This window comes from Giraffa tippelskirchi, chromosome 5, assembly GCF_054371585.1.
Source record: "Giraffa tippelskirchi isolate mGirTip1 chromosome 5, T2T-mGirTip1v1.2.pri, whole genome shotgun sequence".
Taxonomy (NCBI): domain Eukaryota; kingdom Metazoa; phylum Chordata; class Mammalia; order Artiodactyla; family Giraffidae; genus Giraffa; species Giraffa tippelskirchi.
Window position 1 is genome coordinate 42,306,146 of NC_137279.1, and position 26,949 is coordinate 42,333,094.

At 42.9% G+C, this 26,949-nt stretch overlaps 2 protein-coding genes and 1 non-coding gene across 18 annotated transcripts in view; 1 reads left to right on the forward strand and 2 right to left on the reverse strand.

The window, feature by feature from the left end:
- NME7 (NME/NM23 family member 7) overlaps positions 1 to 2,243 on the forward strand; it is a 230,966-nt gene extending 228,723 nt beyond the window's left edge. For all 16 annotated transcript variants that reach the window (XM_081489621.1, XM_081489614.1, XM_081489619.1 and 13 more), the window contains one exon: positions 1,955 to 2,243. In XM_081489621.1, the coding sequence (XP_081345747.1) occupies positions 1,955 to 1,987 (33 nt within the window). In that variant the 3' untranslated portion in view covers positions 1,988 to 2,243. The remainder of the gene's footprint in view (positions 1 to 1,954) is intronic.
- ATP1B1 (ATPase Na+/K+ transporting subunit beta 1) lies at positions 2,052 to 26,949 on the reverse strand. Its single transcript, XM_081489627.1, has 6 exons — positions 26,711 to 26,949; positions 22,209 to 22,337; positions 9,088 to 9,243; positions 7,247 to 7,431; positions 4,430 to 4,510; positions 2,052 to 3,499 (listed from the first exon to the last, which is right to left on the reverse strand). Exons 1-6 carry the CDS (start codon positions 26,805 to 26,807, stop codon positions 3,236 to 3,238), a joined length of 912 nt encoding a protein of 303 aa, XP_081345753.1. The 5' UTR covers positions 26,808 to 26,949; the 3' UTR covers positions 2,052 to 3,235.
- LOC145508101 (small nucleolar RNA SNORA66) lies at positions 13,120 to 13,252 on the reverse strand. The gene has a single exon (XR_014055362.1). It is a non-coding gene; the product is annotated as a small nucleolar RNA SNORA66 (small nucleolar RNA).

Here is a 26,949-nt window from a genome sequence, read left to right on the forward strand (position 1 = left end):
ATTGGCAGGATAATAAAAATGGGACAATAAGGTGGGAATTTAAGCTCTTACTGCTGTTTCTGAACAAGCTGTACTGTCGCAGAAATGGCCACGGGCCTCTCGGTCTGTCTCTCTCTAAGAGGGGAGCCCAGCTTCGTACTAAAGGATTTCTCAGGACCAGCCTGAAGGCAGGAAGGGTTGATGTGAGCTGTGGCTACACAGGCTTTGTGAAAGATTTCTACTTTCTGAAAAATGATGTCAAGACTTTAGTTTGGATATTTCCCATGCAGGTTAAGTGATACTTAAATCTTCAGCTGTTATACCTAGAGAATGTTTTTCTGAAAGCTCATTTTCACTTTCTTTCACTCTAAGGCTAATTTTTAAATATATGGCTAAATAAGGACTTGGGCTTCCCTGATAGCTCAGTTGGTAAAGAATCCGTCTGCAATGCAGGGGACCCTGGTTCAATTCCTGGATCTGGAAGATCTCCTGGAGAAGGGATAGGCTACCCACTCCAGTATTCTTGGGCTTCCCTTGTGGCTCAGCTGGTAAAGAACCTGCCTGCAGTGTGGGAGACCTGGGTTTGATCCCTGGGTTGGGAAGATCCCCTGGAGAAGGGAAAGGCTACCCACTCCAGTATTCTGGCCTGGAGAATTCCATGGACTGTATAGTCCATGGGGTCGCAAAGAGTCGGACACAACTGAGCGACTTGCACTTTCTTTCACTTTCACTTAAACAAGGACTTAGGCCAAACCATGAACTGAAAACCAGGGTATAAACTTTCTTAATTTATTGAACCTCAATTCTTTTTGGCACATGCTAGTTTTTTCAGTTATATATATATATATAATTTTTCATATTCTTTTCCATTATGGTTTACCATAGGATATTGAAGATAGTTCCCCGTGCTCTACAATAGGAACTTGTTATTTATCCATACTGTATACAATAGTTTGCATCTGATAATCTCAACTCCCAACCCATCCCTCCCCTGCTCCATCACCTCTTAGTAACCACAAGTCTATTCTCTGTGAGTCTATTTCATAGATAAGTTGATTTATGTTTTATTTTAGATTCCACATATAAATGATATATTTGTCTTTGACTTACTTAGTATGATAATCTCTAGGTCCATCCATGTTGCTGCAAATGGCATTATGTTCCTTTTATGGCTGAGTAATATTTGTGTGTGTGTGTGTGTATGTATATATATATACACATCTTTTTTTCCATTCATCTCTTGAAGGGCATTTAGGTCGCTCCCACGGCTTGGCTGTTGTGAATAGTGCTGCTGTGAACACATGAGTGCGTGTGTCTTTTCAAATTATAGTTTCATCAGGATATATTCCCAGGAGTGGGACTGCTGGATCATATATAGTAGCTTTTAGTTTTTTGAGAAACCTCCATACTGTTCTCCATAGTAGCTGCACCAATGAACATTCCAACCAACAGAGTAATAAGAGTTCCCTTCTCTCCACACACACTCCAGCATTTGTTTTTTGTAGACTTAAAGATGGCCATTCTGACTGGTATGTGATGGTACCTTATTGTAGTTTTGATTTGCATTTCTCTAATAATTAGCAATGCTGAGCATCTTTTCATGTGCCTATTGCTCATCTGTACGTTTTCTTTGGAGAAACGTCTATATACATTTTCTGTCCATTTTTTAATTGCTAGCGTCACTTTTTTTAAACTGAAGTAATAACAACCTTGACTTTTTTAAACAGCCATATCTTGTGAAGCACTAGCAGGAACCAAAACTTCATGTTTTCTAAACTATCACTGCAAAATATTTCTAAACTTGAACTTTAAAACTTCATTGAGTCTCTGCCTCCAATTAACCTGGTTGTCTCACATGAAGGGGTGTGCACCTTGATGTCCAGTGTCCAGAGTCCTGACCCAGCTCTTGGCTTCTGTTGGATGGAAAAGGCCAAACTTCCATAGGAACTAATGAAATCACATTTTTGTCTTTCAGGTTCAGTATTTCTTCAAGATCTTGGATAACTAGCAGTGTAGAAAGTAAAGCAGTCACAGGTTGGGGCGTTTAGATAAGAGTGAATCACGCACATGAGGAATGTGTTCATTCTTTTATTGTCCATTGTTTTAACCTGACTGAATACAAGATCAACAAGAGCACTGTACTCCTGGCAATTATGACATATGTTAGAACATGGATTTTGCACTGTAGACAACATTCAACATCAGTCTATGGGGTACTGCATTGCTTTTTATAAAGTCCAAAATAAAGATTTATTTTCAAACAAGTGACTTTGGTTTATTTCATACATTACACTTTTTCTTGCAGAAAAAAATAAAATTGTACAACTGCATAAATATAAAATTCTTCCACCATGAAAATGGTTAAAACATTCATAAAGACACAGCACCAGCATGTGATGCCTCCAGAGAAAGGAAAAAAGGAAAGTGAAAGAAAATGTACAAAGCAAATTAATCGGCCCTATCACTAGCCAAAGTGATGGGCGCTCCAGATGTCACCCACAGTTTCAGAACAGACTGGAGGACGGGGAAAGAGAAGTCAAGACGGCATTCAGTACAAAGCACAACACAACCCATCACCTTTGTGTGTGTTTCCATAGTGTCACTTAAAATTTAAAGGGCAGTTCCCCCATGACAGCCCACCCCACCCCCAACCCAGACCCAGGGAAAAAAAAAAAAAAAAAGAAGAAAAAGACCTAACACCACAGGAAAAGACTATGGAGTGTGTTAAAAATGCTCATCGATGGGCCGTTAGATTTGAAAGAGCCAAACCCAAAGAGGAAAAAAAAAAAGTACCATGCCAGTTTTATTCCCATTGACTATTTACACCTTGGACAGCAAACCTTGCTCACATAAAGTAGAAAACGGATACGATAAAACATGGCTTGAAAAATGACCAGAGTGTGCACCTAGAGTACTGTACACTAAATAAAATACACAAGGCAGCAATACTTAGGGGTCAGAAACACTGCTTACTACAAGTCAGTTATGGAATCATAATTTACAGTAAAAATGGGCACGTCCCAAGGCTCAATTTTTATTTTTTCTTTTATCATTTACAGTAGAATAAATATTTTGTTGCTATTGCTACACTTTAAATTTACATTCTAACCTATTAAATGCAGAAAGCTAGTGTAAAGCATATAGATTAAGTGTAGGTCCCATACGTATGACAGTTTGTTCAAGACTAGTAGGTTTTTGTATCTTTTTTTTTTTTTAACTTTTTTAAATGGCTAGTGGGAAAGATGTGTGCTTGTGATCAGCTCTTAACTTCAATTTTTACATCAAAGCGTCCCTGAAAACGGTCTTTCTCACTGTACCCAATGTTCTCGCCATACGCCTTACACTCTATGCGGATTTCAGTGTCCATGGTGAGGTTGGTGAACTGCACAGCCAGGAGAGGCTGCAGGTACTTGGGCTGCAGGAGCTTGCCGTAGTAGGGGTAATACTGCAGAGGAAAACCAGGGTAGCCACCCAGTCCAAAGTACTCTATGCTTCCAACTTTTTCCTTATCTTCGTCTCGCTAAAAAAACAGAGAGGGAATGAGATTTTAATGGCTCACATCCTGGGAATCACTATTTGTACTCACATACAAATGAGACTGTCAGTCCCACAAAGCTGTCTGCGAGAACACCATCAGTCATCCTCTAAGATGCCAGCTCAAACCCCTTCTGGGAGGAGGTGAACATTAACCACTAGAGGATGTGACACATCTGACATATACTATATCTGACACATATGCAGCCTAACCCATAGCAGCCTTGAGAAATGGTCCTCGAAGGAGACTGTGCTCATTGTACAAATGGGAAGCTGCAGCAGAGGCCAATTAAGCATTTCTTCAAGCTAACACAACCTTCTAGAAATAGAGCCAACACCGAAAGTCAGAAACTCTTCAGTATGGGTCCAGTGGATGTTCTCAATGACATTATCTCTGAAAGTTTAACTATCTGCCTTGCATTTTCTTGTGTCCATTTCCTTTCTTGGTGCCAACATAAAATTGGACTGTTTGGAGATTCCTTTTATTCTACTTAAAGGAAATACACATTAATGATTACCTTCATATTTTTATTTTTATTTTTTTAAAGAAAAACAAGAAACAACTTTTCAGTGTAAAACTGTCAGTTGGAAAAAAAATGTTGGCCTCAAGTTTTTGACACAACCTGTGGGCTAGAGAAACATTTGTGTGGGCTAGTTCACCTCTCAGTTCTTTAAACCAGTATCCCAAGTGGTTAAATTTGTTTCTTGTTCCAGTGGAGAAACTGACAGTTTTATTCTTGTTACATCTTATGGTTATGTTAAGTTTTACCCAGTGTACCTACAACTCCATTGGCTGAGACTAAGTGCTGGAAGCAGTGTTTCTTATTTCCATGTTAAAATTTTACCTCTAATTTAAAACCATCTCATTTATTCTCCCCTCTCCCTCACCCACCCTCAGTAACTCAGAAGATCTTACCTTGCCAGTGCACAGAACAGGCAGGACATACGGATTATACTTCATCACTGGGTAAGTCTCCAAGGACTCATTCTTGGGAGGCTAAAAATAAAACCCATGTTGGTCAGTAAGTTTGTAAATAATTTTTTTATTTCTGAAAAAGAAAACTAAAACGTGTAGCCCAAACAAGTACACTTTTGTTAGCTGAAATAATAACCAAAGACTTGAGGACAGCAGAACGAATGACTGCCCTAACCAATCTAGGAAAGGCCATTAATTTTCTTGAAAATAAATGCCCAACTTTTGTTCTAAATGGAACTTCTAATGGTAACCCATTATGTGCTCTATTCAAGAACACTGAAAAATAAAAGCCAACTCAGAAATAATCCTCTCTTCTCATTAGGTAAGATTAAAATTAGATGGAAAGGTGGGTTGACATTTCTGTTTTTATAAAACTGGGCTTTCCTCCTGAGCCATGAATAAATAATGTCATCCTTCCCCTTCAAGCATGCCTTCTTCAAGTAAGCTTTCCTTTTTTAAATCTCCAGTAGAGGCACTGTCATTTAAGTCCCAGTTTTGTTAGGAAATTCCAGCATGTAAAGCAGGTGGCACTGCCCTAAATATGAAGGGGTCTTGTAAGGGGGTGAATCCATTGAAGGGACCCACAGTACACTTTGAAAGTTACCACTGAAGTGAAATATCCAGGGCCTGCCCTCCTCCATCCCTGGCTCAAATCCACCTCATAAGATGTGTGAGGAACATCTACTCCCTGGAACACAGCCACTTGCCTACTCACATCGGCAGAGCATGAGTCTTGACATGAGATGTAAACACACAGTCTAATCAGAGTTAGATAAAAGGGACAATTTTCTGTATCAGTAAGGGACTTTTTGGTACTATTCTTCGTTTTGGACTACAAAAAGGTGATCATCTAGATTTAACTCTCTTGGAACTTTCTGCCAGCAATAGATTTATCTTTAAAATATGTCGAGAAGATGTTTACTAACAAACTAGTTACTGGAATCTATCTTCAGGGAGGAGGAAACAGGTATATGAAGTAAGATATGGAGTTCTACAATCTCTATAATTGCAACAAAAGAGTTTGGGATTTGGGATGGGGTGCTAGTCAGGAAGTGGTGATGGGTAACCAAGGGGAGTCCAAAGCGGGGGGGGGTTGGGGAGGAGACTGCGAAGTAAGAGCAGCTGAATTCATAACTTTAACAGAATATCTTTATAAAAATGGGAAGAGATGTGAATCATAACAGACTAGAAGTACTGCCTCTGTGGGGGACAAATATCATTCAGCATCTATAAAGAGAAATTACCAAAATTACCAAAAAGATTCAAAGAGCAAAGATCACGATTAGTCCTTGGGACACACGGCACCAATTCCTTTCACTGCTAAATAGCTGGTTTATCTTGGTGAAGAGCTTCCTAGCAATATGAACATCACCTGTGTGTGTGATGTAATGGCTGTCACACTTTTTCTTCCATTATATCCTAGTCCAGACTTCCCTGGTGGCTCAATCAGTAAAAAAAATCTACCTGCAATGCAGGAGACTTGAGTTTGATCCCTGGGTCAAGAAGATCCCCCGGAGAAGGAAATGGCAACCCACTCCAGTATTCTTGCCTGGGAAATCCCATAGAGGAGCCTGGCAGGCTACATACAGTCCATGGGGTTGCAGAGAGTTGGTCATGACTGAGTGACTAAACCACCACCATCCTAGTCTAAGTGGAAAGAAGATTTAAAATTCTGTTGAGCGATACATAAATTTCTGTGGGCAATCCATCAAATCAGCCAGCCATCTACCCACTCATCTATTTTTTTCCTCCTGTGGCAGTGAGGGAGTTTTGATACATCCTTCAGTTATGGTAATAAAACTTTTCATCTCTATATTGACTTTTTGAAAATATTATTCATGGGTAACATTGTGGGAAAAAATAGCATGTAACAGAAAGTTGATGAACAAAAGAGCCAGATTCCAGAATGAAGTAAGTTTGTTCATATAACTCTGTATACTGCAGTCAATTCCTATCAGAACCAAAAACTACCCTCTTAATGGTGATGTTCATATGTGCAAATGCAAAAAACCTTATGGAAGAATGCATACTTAAGAGAAAAGGATGGCATTTTTAAATTCACGATCCAGGGGAGAGAATGAACTTAGCAATTTTATAAAAGCAGAGGTAACACCAATACAATTTTTCCTTCTAAAGAATTACTATCATCCCACTAAATGGTGAATGGAGGCAACTTGCCATTTTTTGGTGATCTCCAGGAATACTTACCTTTTGTAGGCTGCAATAATGGCAAAAGCCAATGGCATTGTTATAATAGTTCAACCTAGTATTCAACTAATTTTGCAATGAAATCTTCGTTCAGTAAAAAGAAAGTTTTTTTCTGATGATCAGATCATTTTTTTCAGATTACCAGATACTTTTTTTTTTTTAAATACTGTGGCCCCTAGAGTACCAAAACCAGAGTCTGACTGTACAGACAGGTAGGTTTTAAACTTAGAGATACCTGTTTCTCTTTTTACTTTTAAAGAGTTTATATAATTACATTATAGAAATGCAGAACAGGGCCACTGGACTGATGTCAGAATTTGGCTCTGCCACACAGGATTTCTCTAACTTTAGGAGTAAGATTAATGACCTAACTCTAAGAATTTCAAGATGGCTACAGAGGTTTTCAATGTTACTCTACTGATGGGGCTTTAAAACTGTCACTGAGGATCCTTTAAAAACTCATTATAGTCTCTTCTTCTCATACCAATTAAGGACTACATCTAAGTGTAAATGGCTCATTGAAATTCTGTGATTTAAAATATTACTTGCCTTAGGTTTGAAGCCCAGAACTCGGTTGAGCTTTATAATGACACATGGTTTGCCCTCTTTGTAGCCGTAAGTTTCATCATTTATTCCAGAGCAATTTCCCAGCCATTCAAGCTTGAACCTGCAGACTTTTCGCTCTCCTTGTTCATTGTTAAATTCTCCTCGATCTTTGAGTTCACTGGGCACATCTGAAAATGCAAATGCCATTTTCACATTGTACTAACAATTCCCTGAGCATACATCTCTCATCTCTCCACTGACCTTAAAAAGGTATTTTTACCAAAAGCACTAGCCAGTACCTGACCCCACACCAAAACGTCACAGTACTCTATAGTGCTTGATGAGCAAGCACATGATGTCTGCTCTCTGACAATATTTCTCTTCCTTTAAATAATGGATGACTCGGCTGTTTAGAAGACTGAAAGGAAATTGGATCTCTCTTCATGAGTAGCATTGTTTGCACAGGTCAGCATCAGCTTAGCTCAATAATGGGGATGTTATAATTAGAACACAAATTAAAAGGACTGCCAGTAATTTTCAGAACTAGAAGTTTCTTGGTTGAGATTTCTTAGAGCTATGCTGCTAATGAACATGTTAAACAGTAAAAAGTGAACAGGAAAGAATTGTTTTTCCTTTTCAACCATCATTCAAGGTTTGAAAAAAATTGTTTTTGCCTTTTAACACTGAGTTCTTATAAGCATTTGTTCGATGAAGAAAATTTACAGCTACATGTTTTGAATTGAAAGCCTTAGGAAAAAATAAATGAAAATAGAATTCAAAGTTAAAGCATTCTGCAGGAAATTGATGCAAATACCATAAATTATGTATGTGTATGTATATATATGTACTTAAAATATATATATATATATATTTTTTAAGTCCACAAATTAACTATTTTCCCTTCTAATAGTAAAGTACCTCAATTCAGTCCATCTCCTGAAAAGTGATTCACTCTATCATATGGGCCATTTAATTATTACAAAGTAAGATGAAAATCTCATTTAAATTCAAATGAGAAAAATTTCATGAAGATGTTTCTTTTAAATTACTAAATCCTTTCAAAATAACTTTAAGTGGCAATTTACCCCATATTATACAACCATCTGCCATATAAAGAACTGGAGTTGAATGGAATTAGAAAAACTGATTATCACCTAGTAGCTCACAGCAGCATTTTATTTGTGATACGTATGATAACAAAGCTGGGAAATTCATATCCAGGGAGCAAGGGGGAGGATGTGTGTTGTGTCAATGGCTTAATGAAACTAAGAGTTATTCTTTACATTCATCAGTCATTCCCTTATCCAGATGCTTAGCTGCCCAAGACGTATTTCATTATCCATCCTGGCCAAGGTCTCTGAAATATACCCTGACCATAAACCCTCCTCCATCAGTTCAGTGTGGTTATAGCTAATCACACCAAAGGGTCATTTGGGTGAGAGAAGGTCCTATGAACTCTTCTGTAGGAGCTAGGGGATTGGGGGGAGGGAGGGGAGCAGAAATCTGGAAATATAAGCAATTATGTTTCTCAAACCCAATGTATGTAGGAGGATCAGAACTGTAATATGGTCTTTGAGTCTGATCAGTAAACAGAGATGCCTGGCAGTGTTCAAAGCACACCCTTCAAATAGGGGTTAAAGTAACCCCTGCAGCTATACAGTTTCACTGTATCCAAGCCTAACCCATAAAGTCTTTCTGCTTAAAAAAAAACAAAACAGTTCCTCTTAATATGGTCAGAGTTAATCTTTTAAATACTTCAGGAGGATCTTTCAATCATTAAATAACAAATAGAAACAGGAGATCAGAACTAACCAATCACAATCATCCAAAACATGTCTACTTACTGCCACAATCTTCAAAAATCATGTCATCCTTCTGGGCCGAATCTCTGTACTTCTTCAGGAAATTATCTATGTTATCCACATATGACATATAGCTTTTGGGATCATTAGGACGAAAGGCGATTTCAGTCTTTTGGATCTGAGGAATCTGTGTTAATCCTAGACCAGGTAGAAAGTTAGAAAAACAGAGAAAATCATGAGTGGGAAGGCAGTCAACCAAGATACTGCAGACTCTCCACGTGTAAAACATACTTTGCTAGTGCATTCTGGCTAAAAAGAAATCATGAGTCAACCAAGATACTGCAGAAGCAGGCTCTCCATATGTAAAACATATTTTGTTAATGCATTCTAGCTAAAAAGAAAGGCTTATGAGACTTCCCCAGTGGGTCCAGTGGTTAAGACTCCACCTTCTAATGCAGGCGGTGTGGGTTCAATTTCTGGTCAGGGAACTAAGGTCCCACATGCTGCAGTGTGCAGCCAAAAATAAAAAAATAAAGTGGGTTACATTCTCTCTGGTGTGAAGTCCTTTCTCTGGCATTTAGGTTAAGTACATAAGTACCAATGACTGTGTGTTAATATCAGATATCATATAAGTTCCCCAGCAACATTTCATGATAGGCATACCTCTGTTTTATGAATGAAACACTTCTTGCACAGAAAGGTTAAGTACCTGGCCCAAAGTCACAGAGAAAGTGGTGGAACTGGAATTCCAACCCAGGCATGCTGTACTCTAAAGCCTGTTCTCTTTCCAGTCCTCCTTTGTGCCCAAGTTAAAAAAAAAAAAAAAAAAATGCATTGCAAGCCAGCATCTCATGCAGATGATTCTTCCTTCCCTAACTGCACAGAAGACTGACCACAGAGGTCTTCCTCCATATTCCTTTTAATCAATGAACTTATGACCACTGAAAACTACAGACTTAAGACTACTCAATAGAGACATATGAATCTTTTAACCTAAATTGGAGGAATATGGAATTTATGTGCTTCTCCGGCTTTCCATTCCAAACATAAGTGGTTATTCTGAGCAAGTCAAGTGCCGGACAGGGTAAAAACCAATGTATACATTGGATTCCCACTCTTTAATGACTTTTTAGATTCTTTAACTTCAACAGCCTCTGCCATTCACATGACTTCCTAGATAGACATTTGAGCAATGCTACACAGCACTGTCTCAGATAGTGACTGGACAGTCAATCGCAACAGCATTCTGTCCTAGGACTGCCAGATAAAATACAAAATGGATAGTTAAACTTTATTTTCAGATAAACCATGAATAATGTTTTACACAAGTATGTCTTATGTAAAACTGGGGACATACATAAAAACATTATTCATGGTTTACCTGAAGTTCACATTTAATTGGGCATCCTGTATTTTTATTTGTTAATCTAGCAACCCTATATGAATCCCCAGTCCCAGACTTGCCCTCTTGGTGCTGGGCACAGAAGGAGCCTCATCATCACAGTCTTTCAGGGTAACCTCCATCGCTCTCGCTTAGGGGCTTATTAAACGTGCAGCCTCGCCAGCTCTGCTGGGGACCTGCCAAATCCCCATCTCTAGGGGTGCGACTTGGGAGTCTCTGCTTACCAAGCTTGAAAGGGAAAGTGAAAGGGTCGTGTCTGACCCTTTGCGACCCCATGGACTGTAGCCTACCAGGCTCCTCCGTCCATGGGATTTTCCAAGCAAGAATACTAGAGTGGATTGACATTTCCTTCTCCGGGAGATCTTCCTGACCCAAGGATTGAACCCGGGTCTCCCACATTGTAGGCAGACGCTTTACCGTCTGAGCCACCAGGGAAGTTTAAACACTCTTGGTTTGAGAACTACTGCTGTAGAGGGTGAGAACCTGGGTGTGGCAGTCCTGACTCAATGACCTCATTAAAGAGGCTGTAGTCTGCCAGGCTCCTCTGTCCATGGGATTCTCCAGGCAAGAATACTGGAGTGGGTTGCCATTTCCTTCTCCAGGGGATCTTCCTGACCCAGGAATTGAACCATGTTCTCCTGCATTGCAGGCAGATTCTTTACCAACTGAGCTACAAGGGAAGCCCATTTAGCAGCACCATTTGAGAAGCTTCAGACCAGGCTTCAGTAGGGTCTGGGCTAAATGACCCATTATTTTCCCTCAACATTAATGATGGCTTTGAGCTTCAAAAGTAATTAAATAATGAGGCTGGGGGGAGCTCACGGCTGAATGGGCAAGTTCTTCTGTGCTTGTAGTTACCTAGAGGCATGGAAATGATGAAAACAGGGAACGTGAGGGTCTGCAGCCAGGCAGAGAGGGTCCCCAAGACAAGCTATGAGTGACATTAAGAGTCATCTCAGAAAGGATAATGGAGAACCTGAAGAATTTCTGGGGGAGTGTCAACGGTGATAGAAATGAGTCCAAGGGGAAGAAGCAGGAAAAAAATTTTCTGTTAAAAACAAAGTTTACTACAATTAAGATATTTTTTATGATGCTCACAAACCATAGAAAATCATATGACTTAAGCAATTTAAATATACTATAATAAATGTTTTTCTATTGATACATTATTAACTTAGAAAATTGGCATTGTGATTATTTATAGTACAAAAAGAGGCCAGATGATAGATACATACATGCAAATATAAACAAACAAACAGACTGCCACTGGGACTGCCTGCCTGAGCTAGTGCAGCAGACAGGGCTCCTCCTCCCGAAATGCAGAAAATCTAGGAGGCAGGGTCGTTGCTGGTTTGCCTTGTAAACAAGACATCTAAGTCAAGGTGACTTCCCTGGACCTGGGGAAGAGCAGAGGCAGGCCCAGAGCTAGAGGTTTCACGGAACTCAGGGGGAGGGGACGTTCTCCTAATCCTGGAGTCAGGAGGGAACAGAGCCTCGAGGGACATTCACTGAACTCCAGCTCTGGGGAGTGGACGGCACTGAGAAAGGCAGCGCACGGGGTGAACAGAGAACTCAGAGGCAAATGCCGCTGAATGTGTCAGGCATTCTGTGTGCCTGCAAGGGGGTGGGCAGAAATGGACTAAGATCTATGCTGCTGCTGCTGCTGCTAAGTCGCTTCAGTCATGTCCGACTCTGTGCGACCCCATAGACGGCAGCCCACCAGGCTCCGCCGTCCCTGGGATTCTCCAGGCAAGAATACTGGAGTGGGTTGCCAGTTCCTTCTCCAGTGCATGAAAGGGAAAAGTGAAAGTGAAGTCGCTCAGTCGTGTCCGACTCTTAGCGACCCCATGGATTGTAGCCTACCAGGCTCCTCCGTCCATGGGATTTTCCAGGCAAGAGTACTCTATGAGCACAGGGTTAAACAGTGTTTCCAGGCTTGGGAAAGAGAGGGGCAGGAGAGCGGTGGACAGATGAAAGAGATGAGACCAACCGTCAGAAGCCAAGGGGTGGTCTCCCCTCAACTTCAGGAAGGAAGGAGGTAGGGAAGAACCGGCTGGCTGACTGCAAGGAAATGGTAGTGGTAGTCAGTCACGGCAGCCACGGTGTCTCTGCAGAGCGGTGACACAGCAAAAACACAAAACACTAACAAAACGTCCATGAGCCTCGTGTGAGATTTGGAGCACACCCAACAGTTCGAAAGGTCACGTTGAGAGCAAACATGGTAGCATCTAAGCGGCGAGGTGAGGGTCACCCGGGTCGTGTTCCCTCTGGCCCAGCTTCAGCTCTCCTCCCCAGCAGTCTGCCCTGCACTTTCTGGCTGCTCCTGCATTTCTCTTCCCTGGCTATTCTACCTCCCAGGTGTGTAGGGGTGTATGAGTACCAGTGATGTACTTCTCCGGTTCTCCCAGAGAAAAAAGGAGAGCAGGAAGAGGAGGTGGGGTTCTGTGGAGAACTGTCTTTTCCCTCTCAATGCCAAGTGCAGGGTCCCCACTATTAAACAGACCAGGTGACACGTGTGAGACCCCAAAGCATTAGCTCCTTTCACTCAGTGCTCTGGCTCTTTACTACCAAAAGGGCACAGCTAGTGAGTTCTTCAGCAGCCTGAGAGCTCTGGGGAAAACCAAATTCATGCCTATCCAGAGACTTGTACCATGACCCTTTTTTTTTTAAAATAATGTACTGGGACAGAGTAGACCACCCTGGTAGCATCCAAGGCTAATCCATTTCTATGACCACAGTTACTTTAGCAAACCTGGTTCCCCTCACTCCTGCAACATCATGCAGAGCTAGCGATCAAGTCTGCACACCAGCGATTCTTATTAGCAACACTATTGTTAGTCATCTAAGATCTGATTAATGAAAATGCAGATATTATTATTACATGCACAATGGCACCACTGGCTCAGAAAACAGTTATACACCACGGGTTTTGTATCCACCAATTTCCAAGAGCCCAAATCCTTCAGAGAGTTTGGCTTATGATCAAGCCTGTATGTTACCATATGAGAGACATGTAGAGCAAACACACTTGAAGAATCTCTTACTGTGTTCTGCATGGAGAAACATCACTGATGAAACCAAGGATGTAAGAGGTGAAATGGACAGGAAAGCATTGGGTCTTGCCATCCTGTGACTTGCCCAGCTGGATAAGACCTTGGGCCAAAGTTGGCAGATGGAGCCTAGGAACAACAGACCAACCCCCGGGGAGTGCAGCCATATCTCTCTCTCCTCTATAGGTGAAACTTTCCCTCTGGAGTCTGCATGATCATAGAAGGTATAACTAATATAAGCCTTAGTGACTATCCTTTTAAGATACCCAACTTCTGATCTAAATGTTCCTTCCAGAAAAGCATGAACCATTTGGGTTGAGGTCATGCAATCAGCTTCTCTCTCTAAACCCTCATCTATGGGAGCACACACATACATAATGCACAAATATCCAGGAGGCCACCCCAGAGTCAAGTGTGGCTCTCGCTTCCTTGGTATGTTCTTCAGCTCCCCTTCCTCATATTTCTGGAAGGCCCCTCACTCTATCACCCACCATCTCTGCCTCTTCTCTTTTCTTTGTCTAGAATCTGCTAACCTGAGAATTTCTCTTCATGGAAGCTATCAGAGAGCAATCCCCTGGACTGTTCTCTTCTGGATAATCTTAATTAGGAGAGTTCTCTGATGAGATTTTCTCTAAACCATTAGGAAAATTCCTACTAATTTCTCTAAAGCAATTAGATACTCAAAAGAGGCAGATGAAGGACCCTTGACCTGGTATCTAAATCCTTTAAACCATTTATATTATCAGACTAATTTTCCATTAGTCTGGGATAAAAAGGGATAGAATTGGATTTGGCAACTTCTTTATTTTCTTGGGGCTTCCCTGGTGGCTCAGATGGTAAAGAACCTGCTTGCAATGAAGGAGACCTGGGTTTGATCCCTGGGTTGGGAAGATCCCCTGGAGAAGGAAACAGCTGCCCGCTCCAGTATTCTGGTCTGGAGAATTCCATGGAGAGAGGAGCCTGGCGGTCTACAGTTGAGGGGATCGCAAAGAGTCATCTTAAGTTCGTAAGCAAATTTCTCAACCGTGACCCTCTCCAAGGACTACACAGATACCTTCAGCTGTCCCTCTCTACAATGCTCACTCCTTAGGTGGCTCAGAGGTTAAAGTGTCTGCCTGCAATGCAGGAGACCTGGGTTCGATCCCTGGGTCAGGAAGATCCCGTGGAGAAGGAAATGGCAACCCACTCCAGTATTCTTGCCTGGAGAATCCCATGGACAGAGGAGCCTGATGGGCTACAGTCCACGGGGTCGCAAACAGTCGGACACGACTGAGCGACTTCACTTCACTTACGGTTATTAGTTATAGCGCTGGATAAGGACAAGCTTTGTTTGCAGTGGTAACTCTCAGAGGCCAAAGACAGCAGAACACCCAATCACTGACCTGCAGTTTCAAATTATATTCTAGGAAACAGACCTACCCTTCTGCTTCTACAGTCTTCTGAACTTGAACCTACATGAACCACACAAAGCTCTGGACAGGTTAGCCGTCAACTGACCATTTGCCATAAATTACCGACTATTATCAGAGTCACCTGAAAGGACTGAAATGAGAATCTGGATATGTGAATCTTTAATATTTGGTTTTTAATTCGTCTGTCAACTTCACATAAGATTTGAAGTTAAATAATTAAAAAAAAAAACTTTTGGCTTTGCACTTGACTTTGAATTACACTGACCTCTCCTTGGTTCCCCATTTCTTGAGAAACAAATAAGGAAAACATGTCACCATGGACTTTAGTAGGGTTCATAGCAGGAGGGGTCAGGGGAAAGTAAAAGAGGAAGGGAAAGGAAAGAGAAAAGAAGGACTGTTCATTAAGAAAAGTATTTTGCTTCCAATTAGGTTTATAATGTAGCAAGCTTATAATTTCTCCATCTACTTACGAGTTTGAAGTATTTAAACTAGAATGCATTCATTTTAACCTTGCAAAGTTACTCAAAGGAAATTCCAAAGTACAGCTGCTTGTGCCTGTCATTTATTACAACCAATAAATTACTAGGCCAAATACTCTAAATAGAAATCACTTTCCGCAGAAACCTCCAGAAGACAAAAAACTGTTTATAAAGGTAGCCTTGCACACACTACATACATATTGGTCTCCTGAACATTCCAAGTAGAAAAGTAATTTTCCATTCAAAAAAAAAAACTGGGAATGTGGTTTTATACACATAGTCATACAAATCTAGGTACACATAAATATACACATACATGGGCTTCCCTGGTGGCTCAGTCCTAAAGAACCTGCCAGCCAATGCAGGATAGGCAGGAGATGCAGGTTTGATCCCTGAGTCAGGAGATCCCCTGGAGGAGGAAATGGCCACTCACTCCAGTATTCTTGCCTGGAAAATTCCACGGATAGAGGAACATGGCAGAGTACAGTCCATGGGGTCACAAAGAGTTGGACACTACTGAGTGTGCACACACACACACGTATTCCCTGTTCAAATGCCACGAGGATATTTATGGGTTTAGATTGTTGCTTTTAATTTTTATTTTACCTATGAAGGATTAATATCAATTTACCTAACAAAAATACAATGAGGGCACAGGAAAAATGGTGCCACTGTACTTTCTGGAAACCAGTCACCTAAACCTCACCTTCTGCCTCTGATTCGCTTTTGACTGTAGCCTGGGATCACTTGAAGTCAATCCCCCTGCCTCTGGGCAGGTTCACATCTCCACCCTCCCCAACCCTCAAGAATCTCAAGAAGCTGCTCTCTTTGAAAAGTCTTGGAAAGATGGGTTGCTGGACTTTCTCTACAGCCTATTTGGGTGTTCAATAACCCTCAGTGTATGGAAATCTTTTCTCCTAAGTTAAATGGCACGCACATTGGTTGAAGGCTCTTCTCCATTTATGGAATTACCCTATATAATCAGATTTTTTTTTTTTCCTATAGTTGTATAATCACCTTCAGGTGAGCAGAGAGAATTACTGATATTTAATTCAAGGCCTCTATCTTAGATACACATGGAATTTCACAGGGACACAGCTTTAGTGTCTTGTATAGCTCATTATTATGCTTGTTCTTAGTAAAATAAATGATAACCACTTTTATAATGGAAAACTATAAATAGTCAAATCTACCATATTAATGATGCTTATTTTAATCCAAGGCCAAACTGATGAACAAGCACCCACAGTATTTTGATTTTAGATACAAAATTTGCTAAGTAACCAATATCCTAAAATAAGACACCACATTGAACAGGGTATCTGATGATGTCTACTCATGCATGTTATGTGGGGAAAGATACTTTTCTGGTTGGAAGCCACTAGGTGATACCTCCCCATTTCCCCTTCATTTTCCCAGCTTCTCTCATCTTGTCTGTCAGATGAGCCGTGGGGTCCTGAGATTACTAGAATGAGAGCACAGAACAAGCACAGACATCAAGTGCAACCCATGGTATTTTACCATAGACATGGAGGTACATATGGAGGCTGTAAGGTTGATGTTCTTTCCACTACCACCTTCCCCAAGCCCTTCCCTCGAGAGAGAGCAGCGGAAAAGCCCTACATGAAGCTTCAGATTCATCTCCCCACTCCCATCTCCACCTCTGCATGAAATTTGTTACTTGGTTCTATTCACCAGAGCTCTTTGCTCTGCTCAGTCATCTAAAATGAGCATATGAAGTAAGACACATTTTTTTTCTGTGACTCCAAGAATATTTTTAAGTTAATCAGTAGGCTTCCTGTGCACCTGAGCTGACATGATTAATCGTACCTTTATCTTTAGACTGGAAGAAAAAGCACCCTGGGTTGGTGAGTCATGAAGGCCAAACAGCCAGGCTCACTGAGGAAGGGAACCTGGAGTTTGCTGTCCTCACCCCTTTACCAAACTATGAGTCTGGGTAGGAGCCCCTGGAAATCCTAGTGCCACCAATGCCAACTCATCCATAGCCTCAGACTCTGGGAGCAGGTTGGCAGGACCCATTTGGGGGAGAGAGGAGAGGCAGGTGAGGGAACTGAATGCCAGGAGGGGCCTGGAGGGCATCAGATGTTTATCATATAAGCTCAGATGTTTATCATATAAGCTCACAGATCAATGGAATCTAAGGAAACAGCAGAAAAACATCTTGCTAGTACTCTGAAGTAACAATTCCCCCAAAGTATAAGGAAGCCAAATATGTCCAATTCCCCCTTTTGAAATTTAAGTGAAAGAGACTAAATACAGTGTGATATAGTTTGGAAAGAAAAAAAAAAAAGGAAATCTGAGACTGACGTAATGACTTCTCAAGAAATCACTGGAATTACAATGAGATTGGAATTCCAATGCCCTGACAAGATGTTTCCCAATCAAGGTGAAGTGGAGCCAGCTGGTGGTGGCAGTGTGGTCTGCTGGTCTCCGCCCACCCTATTCCCCTGCCTCAATGCTGGCTACCATCTCACTGAGAATATGAGCCTTTTAAGATGAATTCTTCCTACACTGAGCCATCTTTACATCAAAACAAAACAAAAACCTGCCCGTAACTTAAGAGGAAGAGTACACATCCATACCCGCTCACCAGGAAGCAAGGCGGCTGGGAATCTCCCGGACCCCCTGACTAACACAGTGACCTTCATTTCGTCCCCCCCGTGGCTCTGTGAGTGCAGGGCAGGGTGGAATAGGGATGGAAGAGGAGACTTTTCCCTTACACCACTGGCCAGGCAGCAGAAAGCGCAGGGTCAAACCAGGGCCAGGCCCAGTGAGCATGCGTGTGCGTGTAGGCACGCGGGTGTGCCTGCTGCCCTCTCCCACACGCTGACAACCGCGTCTCTCTCCAGACCCAACACCCTTAACATGTGAGAAGAGATACCACTGACCACCGCTGAGGACTTAAGAGGTCCCCCAGGGAGGAAAGCTTGGCAGGGGTGAACCCAAAAGTGGGGGTGTTTTAGAGGGAGAGAGTAGAACCAACACTGCTGCTGCTGCTAAGTCGCTTCAGTTGTGTCCAACTCTGTGCGACCCCATAGACAGCAGCCCACCAGGCTCCCCCATCCCTGGGATTCTCCAGGCAAGAACACTGGAGTGGGTTGCCATTGCCTCCTCCAGAACCAACACGATGTCACTTAAATGTACTTAACCATTTTTCTTAAACATGTTTCCTAACCCACATTCTCCCAAACACTCTCCATGGAAAGCTAAGATCCTATTGTTGTCGTTTAGTTGTTAAGTCCTGTCCGACTCTTTGTGACCTCATGGACTGTAGTCCATCAGGCTCCTCTGTCCATGGGATTTCCAAGGCAGGAATACTGGAGTGGGTTGCCATTCCCTTCTCCAGGGGATCTTTCCGACCCATGAAAATCTAAGTGTACGAAGAGTACAAAACATCCATGTTATATCATCCAAAGGCTGGAAATACTAAGTTCAGTATCCAAAAAGAAGACACTCTGCTTCCAGTGAAATGACAGGGCTATAAAAAATAGAGGTACCTGTTAACAGCCACCATTTACCTAGTGCCATGAGGTTTGTGACTCTAAAGTACTATTCACTTTACATATATGTAGTATCTTTTTTAATCCTTAATCCCCATTTTATAGATGACAAAACTGAGGCTTAGTGAGGTTAAGTACTGTGTGGAATGGTGGGATTGTGTCCAGCTCCACAGCCCCTGCTTGTCCTTTTCAGGTCAGTTTTATTGGGAACTTACGTGTCACGGCTTGCAACCTCAGGAGCTGTTCTCACATTTAGGTTAGGCAACGTGAAACTGCCAACAGGTAACCATTTTTTGACTCACCAAAATAGCAAATTAATATGTGTCAACATAAAATCTCATCAGCCCTTGCCTTCCAGGCTGAGTAGGCACTACTGTTTCAATATCACCTAGCAACACGACTTTGTAAGGAATATTATAACCACTAATGGCCACAACTGGTCAGGGCAAGAAACTGTACGGTATCTATTTTTTTCTTACATTTTTCTCCTGTTTAAAGATTTATTCCTTGCCCTGAGACTTTTGTGTTTAGCCCCACAGCTTGTCCAGTATTATAGACAAACAGACGCAAATGTTCTGTACAATTGCTGATGCTTAATTTGGCCACATTCACACATGTTATTTAGAAGAGATCTGATGACAAGGTATTCCAGTGTGAAAAGGGCAGTCAAACCTCAGTCTGGTCAGGTTTGTCTTCATGACTCAAGTTCAGTTAATAATAGCATTAATAAGTCTTTACTTCTTTAAATGACAGACCATCTCTTTCACACTCACTAGGTTCACTTGACTTAAGTATACACTTTCCTCCCTTTATCGGTCATCAAAACAGAGGCTTAAAGATATTAATTTGAAGTCAAAAACTTTGCCAGGGTTTCTATACAGTCCTTCAGTCTGTGGCCTAAAGAAATAGTTATTGCCTACCAAAAATATAAATTCTTAAATGTGTTAAACAGAGCCCGGGAGGGTCCCTCAGGGCACTCAGGGAGAGTCCACAGGCTATGCTTCTCGATTCTGATTCTCGGCAGCGAGTGCTCTGCTGACCTGGCCACCCCGCTCAAAGGCCACTATCACTTTCAAATGAATGTTATGTCCCTTGAAAAGGCGAGGGTGAAAGGAAGCTTGGCCTAGCCTCTCCTGGCAAGATGATGGGTGAGGAAAAGGAGAGACAGCGAAACGACAAAGAACTGGGGGGGAGGTGGAGGGGTGGAAGGGGGTGGGATGGGGGGCTGAGGAGGACTCTTCCTGTGACTCAGACCAAAGGACAGGAATGCATATTTCCAAGATGAGCCACCGGCATTCCTTTGGAGAAGTGACTGTTTGTCAGGTCAGTCCAACTGCTGTGAGGACACTAAATATAGGTACTCAGAACATGTCTTTTAGGAAGGGGCTGGAAGGAAGGGGAGGGAGGGAAATGCAAGGTCATTTGTAAGCCCTTACTTCAAAGGTCTGGCTCTTTGACTATTTCTTTTTGAAAGTGAAACTTCCCTTTCTGCAGAGAACATGAAAAATACTTTTAATTTTATTACGGATTGACTCCACAAAGGTTAAATACTCAAGGGCCAGTTTTTAAACTGGAAATTTTAAACTGGAAAATTTCTTTAGGAAATTAAAGAAAATGCTTGACTTTGGGGTCACCTTGAGTATAAGAATTGTTAGAAAATGGCATCATGATTGAAAATTGGCTTTTAAGTGGCAAAAAAAGAAAAAAAAGTCTATACAGATTAAAAATTATGACTACTAATGCTACCATAAAAGCTGAAACAGACATGAACATGAAAAGACACACCATGCTTTACTGTCACAAAAGCCAGTGTCCAACATGTTTACTTAAGATCCTACGTTTCTCTGTACAAACCAGAATTCCTGCTTCAACCTTTCCACAGACCCACCTCTTTGAGAAAACAGTTGTCAGAAACTGTGGATTATTAAGCAGGTTTAAGGCATTTTATATACTTACATGTTCCCTTTTTGTCACTTCCAAAATCCCCTAGATCTAAATTTATCTGGGAATATTTAGGATTTTTCTTACAGTAGAGGACTATTTGACTTGGGGCAAACAATGAGTGTTTTCCACCTCCATATTCTAAAGATTTTCTTCTGAGAGTTCTTCTCAGGCCCAAGGAGGAGGTGGACATGACAAGCCTGTGACTGGCAGCCACACTTGATCAAGGCCGCTCGGTCCCATGAAGACAGCCTCAAGATTGTCACCTCAATACAGCTGTTAGTAAACCGTTGCCCTGGGAAAGTGAGACGGGACATGTCACTGCCACCCTTGGTGGCAGCCTCAAGGTCATTGACCATGTGAGAACCCGGAAGTTATGCAACATTTCCTCTCTCGAGGTCCTCCTGACAATGACTTTTAGACTAGCCAGACAGTACAATCACTAACAGAATGATCGAGTGTGCCGGCTCTGCGGTCTCGTCCTTGTGTCAGTGTCAGGCATAAGGGCAGTGGGACTCCCCGGGGTTTAGTGACTGCTGAAGATACACATGCCTACAGGGCAGGTCACTCTACAGTGACAGCATTCACATCACAGCAGGGCACTCGTGTGGCAGCCTGCGTTTCTCAATGATAAGCTCTTTGTGGCCCCAAGTTTTCAGAGCTAAACGAGACAGCTACTTAACCTGCAAAGGGGGCCCAGAAAGCCAGTAAATAAGATGCCTGTTAAACAAACAGGCATAAATAGAGGAGTGAAGAGAGTGTGCCTTGTTGAAGGTCAAGCTGCCCGTCAAGAACAGGTGAGAGAATGGACTCCTGAAGTCAGGGCTCCCCTCCCTGGGAGTTGGTGGCCATTTCAGAGCTTCTCATCATCCCTAAAAATAAGTTAACCTTTAAAAACGAGAGCCCAAGTGGTTTTTTAAAGGATTTATCTGAGTCACAGTCCCCTCAAGCAAGTAAAAAATATGTGTGTGAGCTGGAAAGGCCCCGTAACGAGCCCACTAACCAACCCCTTGGGTGTGAGGGATGATGAGAGCAAGGCTCTGGTCAGGAGTCACAGAGCAGGTGAGCACCAGACTGGATAAAGGACCAGGGTTCGTTTCCGTCCCAGCAGAGCTGGGCAAGTAAGATGTCTGCAACCCCAGTAGCACTGCCTGCAATGCAGGTAGGAGAGCTAGCTGCAAGTGACACAGTCCCCATTTTTCCTTCCCAGGCTGGCTTTACCACCACGTGACATACAAATGTTCAGAAGAATGTGCTCAGATAATACAACTATTGTTGGTAGAAGTGTTATATCAGTTGATACAGTGACCCTCCTTTTACCTCCAGAAGAAAACTGTACACATTTACATTCATTTTACCTGGTGGGGCCACTCGGTCCTGATATGTGGGCTTAAATTCACTGATGGTGAGCAGCATCACTTGGATGGTTCCGATGAAGATGCCCGCCAGGCAGCCATAAAAAATTACGTAGAATAGAAGGATCTTAACTGCAAGGAGAACAGACAGAAATAAAAAAGGCTATGAAGCAGTCCCATGCTCAGAATGCAGGGCAAACCTTGCCAGAGATGAATGGATTTCCTTCCTGGCTTCCCCTCTAACCTGTGTCTTCAGAGTCTCCTTTCCCAATCTTGATCAAGAGTCTGTACCTCACTCCCAGACTCCCAGACTGTGGGGTAAAAACAGGGGGACAGGGAGCCCTCCATTATAATGTATGTGCGTTGCAGGATGGTTAAGGGTAGGATGAATATTCAACTAGAAATAAGATTCTTTAGGAAATAATTTTATTCCCTAAATTAAAAAAAAAAAAAAAAAAAACCTGTCATGAAGATCATCAATAAAACCTAGGGCTGTGTTTGTGTGCTTATGCAATACCTTTCAAATATGACAATATACTTCCTTAGAAAATGATGTTTCCTTTGCTTGCTTATCCCTTGACATTTCAACACTACAATCCAGGCCCTGATGCTTCTCCAAACATTCGAATACCTGGGAGTTTTTATGCTGAGAAAGAGTGATGAATGCTGAGCAAGCTGGTGAAGCTCTCCTGACCAAGCACACCGTCTTTCCTTTCGGGGGCACCAAACAAGGGGGGAGAAAAGAAAAAAGAAGGAACTGGTATGGTAAAATGGCAAGCAGAAATCTTTATTTCATCTTCTGACTGGACTCAGACTAAGGACTGATAAAACTGACTTCTCTTCTTCCCATAGTTCACAGGATAACAGAATGGAAGCTGAAATAGCTGCAAAAGCCAAAAAAAAAAAAAAAAGAAAAACCCAAAAACAAACCTTGAAGCCCATGGACTGGAATGAGGGTATCAGTTACCAGTTCACAGGGATTATCTCCCAGATTAGCCGCATAGTAACAGGCTGTACTAGGCATCGCTGGGCAGCCCTGTGCCAGCCAAACACTCAATGTGAAGGCAGCAGTGGGAACAGGGTTATCAAGTCTGAAACATGACTGCACAAAGGAGCCTTAAGTTACTTCTCAAAACGTTCAGATCTCCTGCAGTAAAAGCTGGGGTCCTTGGGAAAAAGCAACAGAACAAAAGTATTATTGAAGTGTGTGTGTATGTGTGTGAAGGAGGTCAGGAGGGAGCAGGTTCACTGTGGCTGGAATTAGCCAGGTTTGCCTTCTGTGTGTATTTCAAAGCTCAACTTTTCTATCGGCGATAAATAGTTCGGGGGAAATCATAGTCTAGAGTTGTTAAAACAAGCAAAATCCACATAAAACCATATGAAAAATGCTTCATCATAATCCTTTTTCTCCTCCATTTAAAAAAAAAAAAGAAAAGAAGGAAATGGGCAAAGACCCACACCAAGATAAGAAGAGATGAAAAGACTGTACAATCCAGAACTACAGCTCCCCAGCTCAATCCATGCCTCCCCGCAGGACAAGAGTTAAGTGCTGCATTCTGTATCCAGGCAGCAGTAGGCAAATGGCAAGGCTGTGACGTCAAGAGATCTGGAAAAATTTTCCAGTGAATGCTCCTAAGAGGTGCAGGAGCTGGGGTAACACGGTCAACACAGTTCTCTGCTGCCCCCACCCTAGGCGATTATAGCCTAACCATGGAAATGTTTTTACCCTCATTTCTGGGGCTCCAGATACCCGATTCTAACGACAGGAGGAGGTACAGAATTGAGGCTACGATTTGATTTAAAATACAGATATGATTGGGGAAAAACAACTCATTTTGCAAGCACACTGATTCAATTTCAGGAGATAGAGCCTCCCCTATCTGCCCAACACTGTACCCTCTGGGAATTGAGGGGTTCTCCACTTTTGCACTGAGATGTTACTGAGCACAGTCTCCCCTGTTGGTGCTGTGAGGTCACTTGGTTAGAGTGGGCAATGCAGGTGTGGTGGGGTGTAGGCACTGGGTGCTGACACACTGGCTCAAAAAGCAAAACCAGGTATATTGTACCAACCTGACAGGGTGACGTAGAGGGTACACTTTAGACACTTTTTTTTTTTCCTTTTGAAGCAACAGTTCTTCCTTTAAATAAAAAATATAAGTAATATAGAATTATTCCAATTAAAAAAAAAAAAAGAGTACCCTTCAAAAGGTCATATGCAGAAGGGAAAATGGCATCTGGGCCCAGCAGTCAACACCAACACCTACCAATGCCTGTATTAACTTAACAAAAAGGTAGACAGCACTGGGCGATTTGCATCCTACACTCTCTCCAGCAGGTGACAGGCGAGGCTCTTGCGTCCATCTTGGTGAAAATCTACCTACAAGCAGAACTGAACCAAGGGCAACCTGCCCTGGTCTCAAGGGCATTCATGTTGGGCCCAGGACTAGAAAGGTGGCATTTTCTCCACAGGAAGACACACTGCTGCCACCTTCTCTGTCTATGAGAGGCTCCGTCATTTCTTATATGGCCAGAAAGGAGTAGACATACTACTGCAAAAGAAAAACTGAATTTTTTAGCCCAGCACCTCACCTGCATCTTGGAAAATGGAAGGGGAGATGAACCATAAGCATCAGTACTCATGTCTGCATTCATTAATCAGTGTATCGACACTCTGCTGGATGTAGTATCAAGACACAATCAACACACACTCTTTCTCTCTCACTCATATGGAGGTGCTGTCAGTTTACAGAACAAGTCATTCCATACTGCCTTACCCTCTAAAACAAATATTATTCTGGAATTGGAATGAGGAAAGAAAGATATTTTATGAGAGGGAAAAACACTATAGAGGGCCAATTTTACAATGTGCCTACAGTCGATGCAGCCCCTAGCCCCCGACGAAGCTGCGGTCAGACCCTTGTGGTAGGAACCTCCAGTGAATCTGGGAGAAGGGGGCCCATCCTGCAGCACACCCCTCAGACCTCACTCAAGTTACCAAGAGTCGCTAGGAGATGGCCCAGGCTGGGAGCTGATCACTCCACAAACACCCTGAGCTCTCCAGGCCTTCCCTTCCACGTTAAGAAACACAGAGAGCTATCATTCTGCATGAGAAACTATGGCAGTAACCCCACTGAAGAATACAGTCTTCCCAAAATAAAATATAAAACAGAAGCTGCAAGCCATCGCCTTAAAGACCTGCATTCAACATGCTCAGGGATATAATATGCTTCCCAGAATAGGTATGGGATAAGATTTCACCTTGACTAACCTTGAAGTGTGATGCATTATTAACCCTTTACTTTTCAATCAAGAGAGACCCATTACAGGCTGCTTTTTTTTTTTTCTCCCTCTACAAAAATCGTACATTCCAGGTTCTTGCATTTCAAAATGTCAGCCAAGCGCTATTTCCCTGACTCATTCTCCTGCCGATGCTCACAGAGCCTTCCAATCAGAAGAACCACATCAGCACCTATCCAGGGCTCCCTCAGTGGCTGCAGTGGCGGTGCTAGTGGTGTCGGTGATGGTGATGATGATATTAGAGAAGGAGGGGGCAGTGATGCAGAAGGGGGGAGTTCCCTCCCTCCTTCTCTCTCTCTTCCGCAGTCACGACTCATATTCAGATTTGCCTACAACTCTGCCCTTCAAAATGACCTTACAAAAAAAAAAAAAAAGTCACCCTTCCCATGTAGAGAGGTGGAAGACAAGTAAGGTATCTAATTTGCAATGGAAAAAAAAAAAAAATCTATCCAGCCAAGCAACAGGCTACCCAAAATCTTGTATGATGACCTGTTTCTGCCTTTATGCTATTTATTTCTTACACCCAGGCACCGATTCAGCCTCTCTGTAGACACTGAAAACAAGCCGACTTTGCCATGTTTGGGGGCCAAGGCTCAGAAACGGAGTCCTGACAGAGCTTCCAGGGCCGTTTCTGGGATATGATGACTCCAGGGTAGGTCATCGGTGGGGAGACTTTAGGTCTCGCTACGAAATACTGCAGTGTATGGATTCTGTCACCGCCGCCCCCCACCCCCGCCTTCTGAAGTACATATTTAGACTAGAAGAAAGGTGCTATAATACACAAACTCTCCGGCATTCGATCCGATTTCCTTCCTGCGTTCTCTCAGAGCCTCAAATTTCATTTTTAAGGACTTGGGACACGACTGTAAGGGAGAGACAGATCAACTGTCCCACCGCTGGACCGTTCCCAGGACGGAAGGGCTCCAGTGATGCTCAGATAGACTGCAACTGACCGAGACCGCCACAATCCACATAACACTCTACCTGGCGAGCTCCCATCCCCGCCCGCGCCTATCCCGGGGACTCCGCATTCCGCACAGGCATGACAAGCCCGGGCCAGCGCAATCCGAGCCGCGCTCACCACCCGAGCCCGCTGCGCCCTCGCCAGCGCGGAGCGCGCCGAGCGGTCCACAGAGCCTGCACGGGGGATGCGCCCACCCGGAAACAGAAGGCGCTAGCGGGGCAAGAGCTGCGGACCCCGTACTTACACCAGCTGCCACCGGTTCTGCCCAAAAACTCCTTCTTCTCCGAGTTCCAGATGAATTTCTTCCAGCTGCCCTCCTCCTTGGCTTTTCCGCGGGCCATGGTGGCGGGTCAGCAGCTGCCGCAGGGACTGAAAATGGGTGACTGCGGCGTGCGCCCTCGCGTCCTCCCGGGCTGCCGCTCGGCGTTCCCGGCCTGGATCTCCGCTGGCTGCACCCGCCGCTGGCGCTGCGGCTCTCTGAGT

Bases quoted from the DNA above. Each gene is read 5' to 3' on its own strand.
- ATP1B1 (XM_081489627.1), bottom strand. From the start codon at position 26,807: ATGGCCCGCGGAAAAGCCAAGGAGGAGGGCAGCTGGAAGAAATTCATC. The intron at 22,338-26,710 runs GTAAGTACGGGG...TTCTCCTTGCAG, and splicing joins CAGAACCGGTGGCAGCTGGT to TTAAGATCCTTCTATTCTAC. The intron at 9,244-22,208 runs GTAAAATGAATG...TACCTGGTCTAG, and splicing joins GGACCGAGTGGCCCCACCAG to GATTAACACAGATTCCTCAG.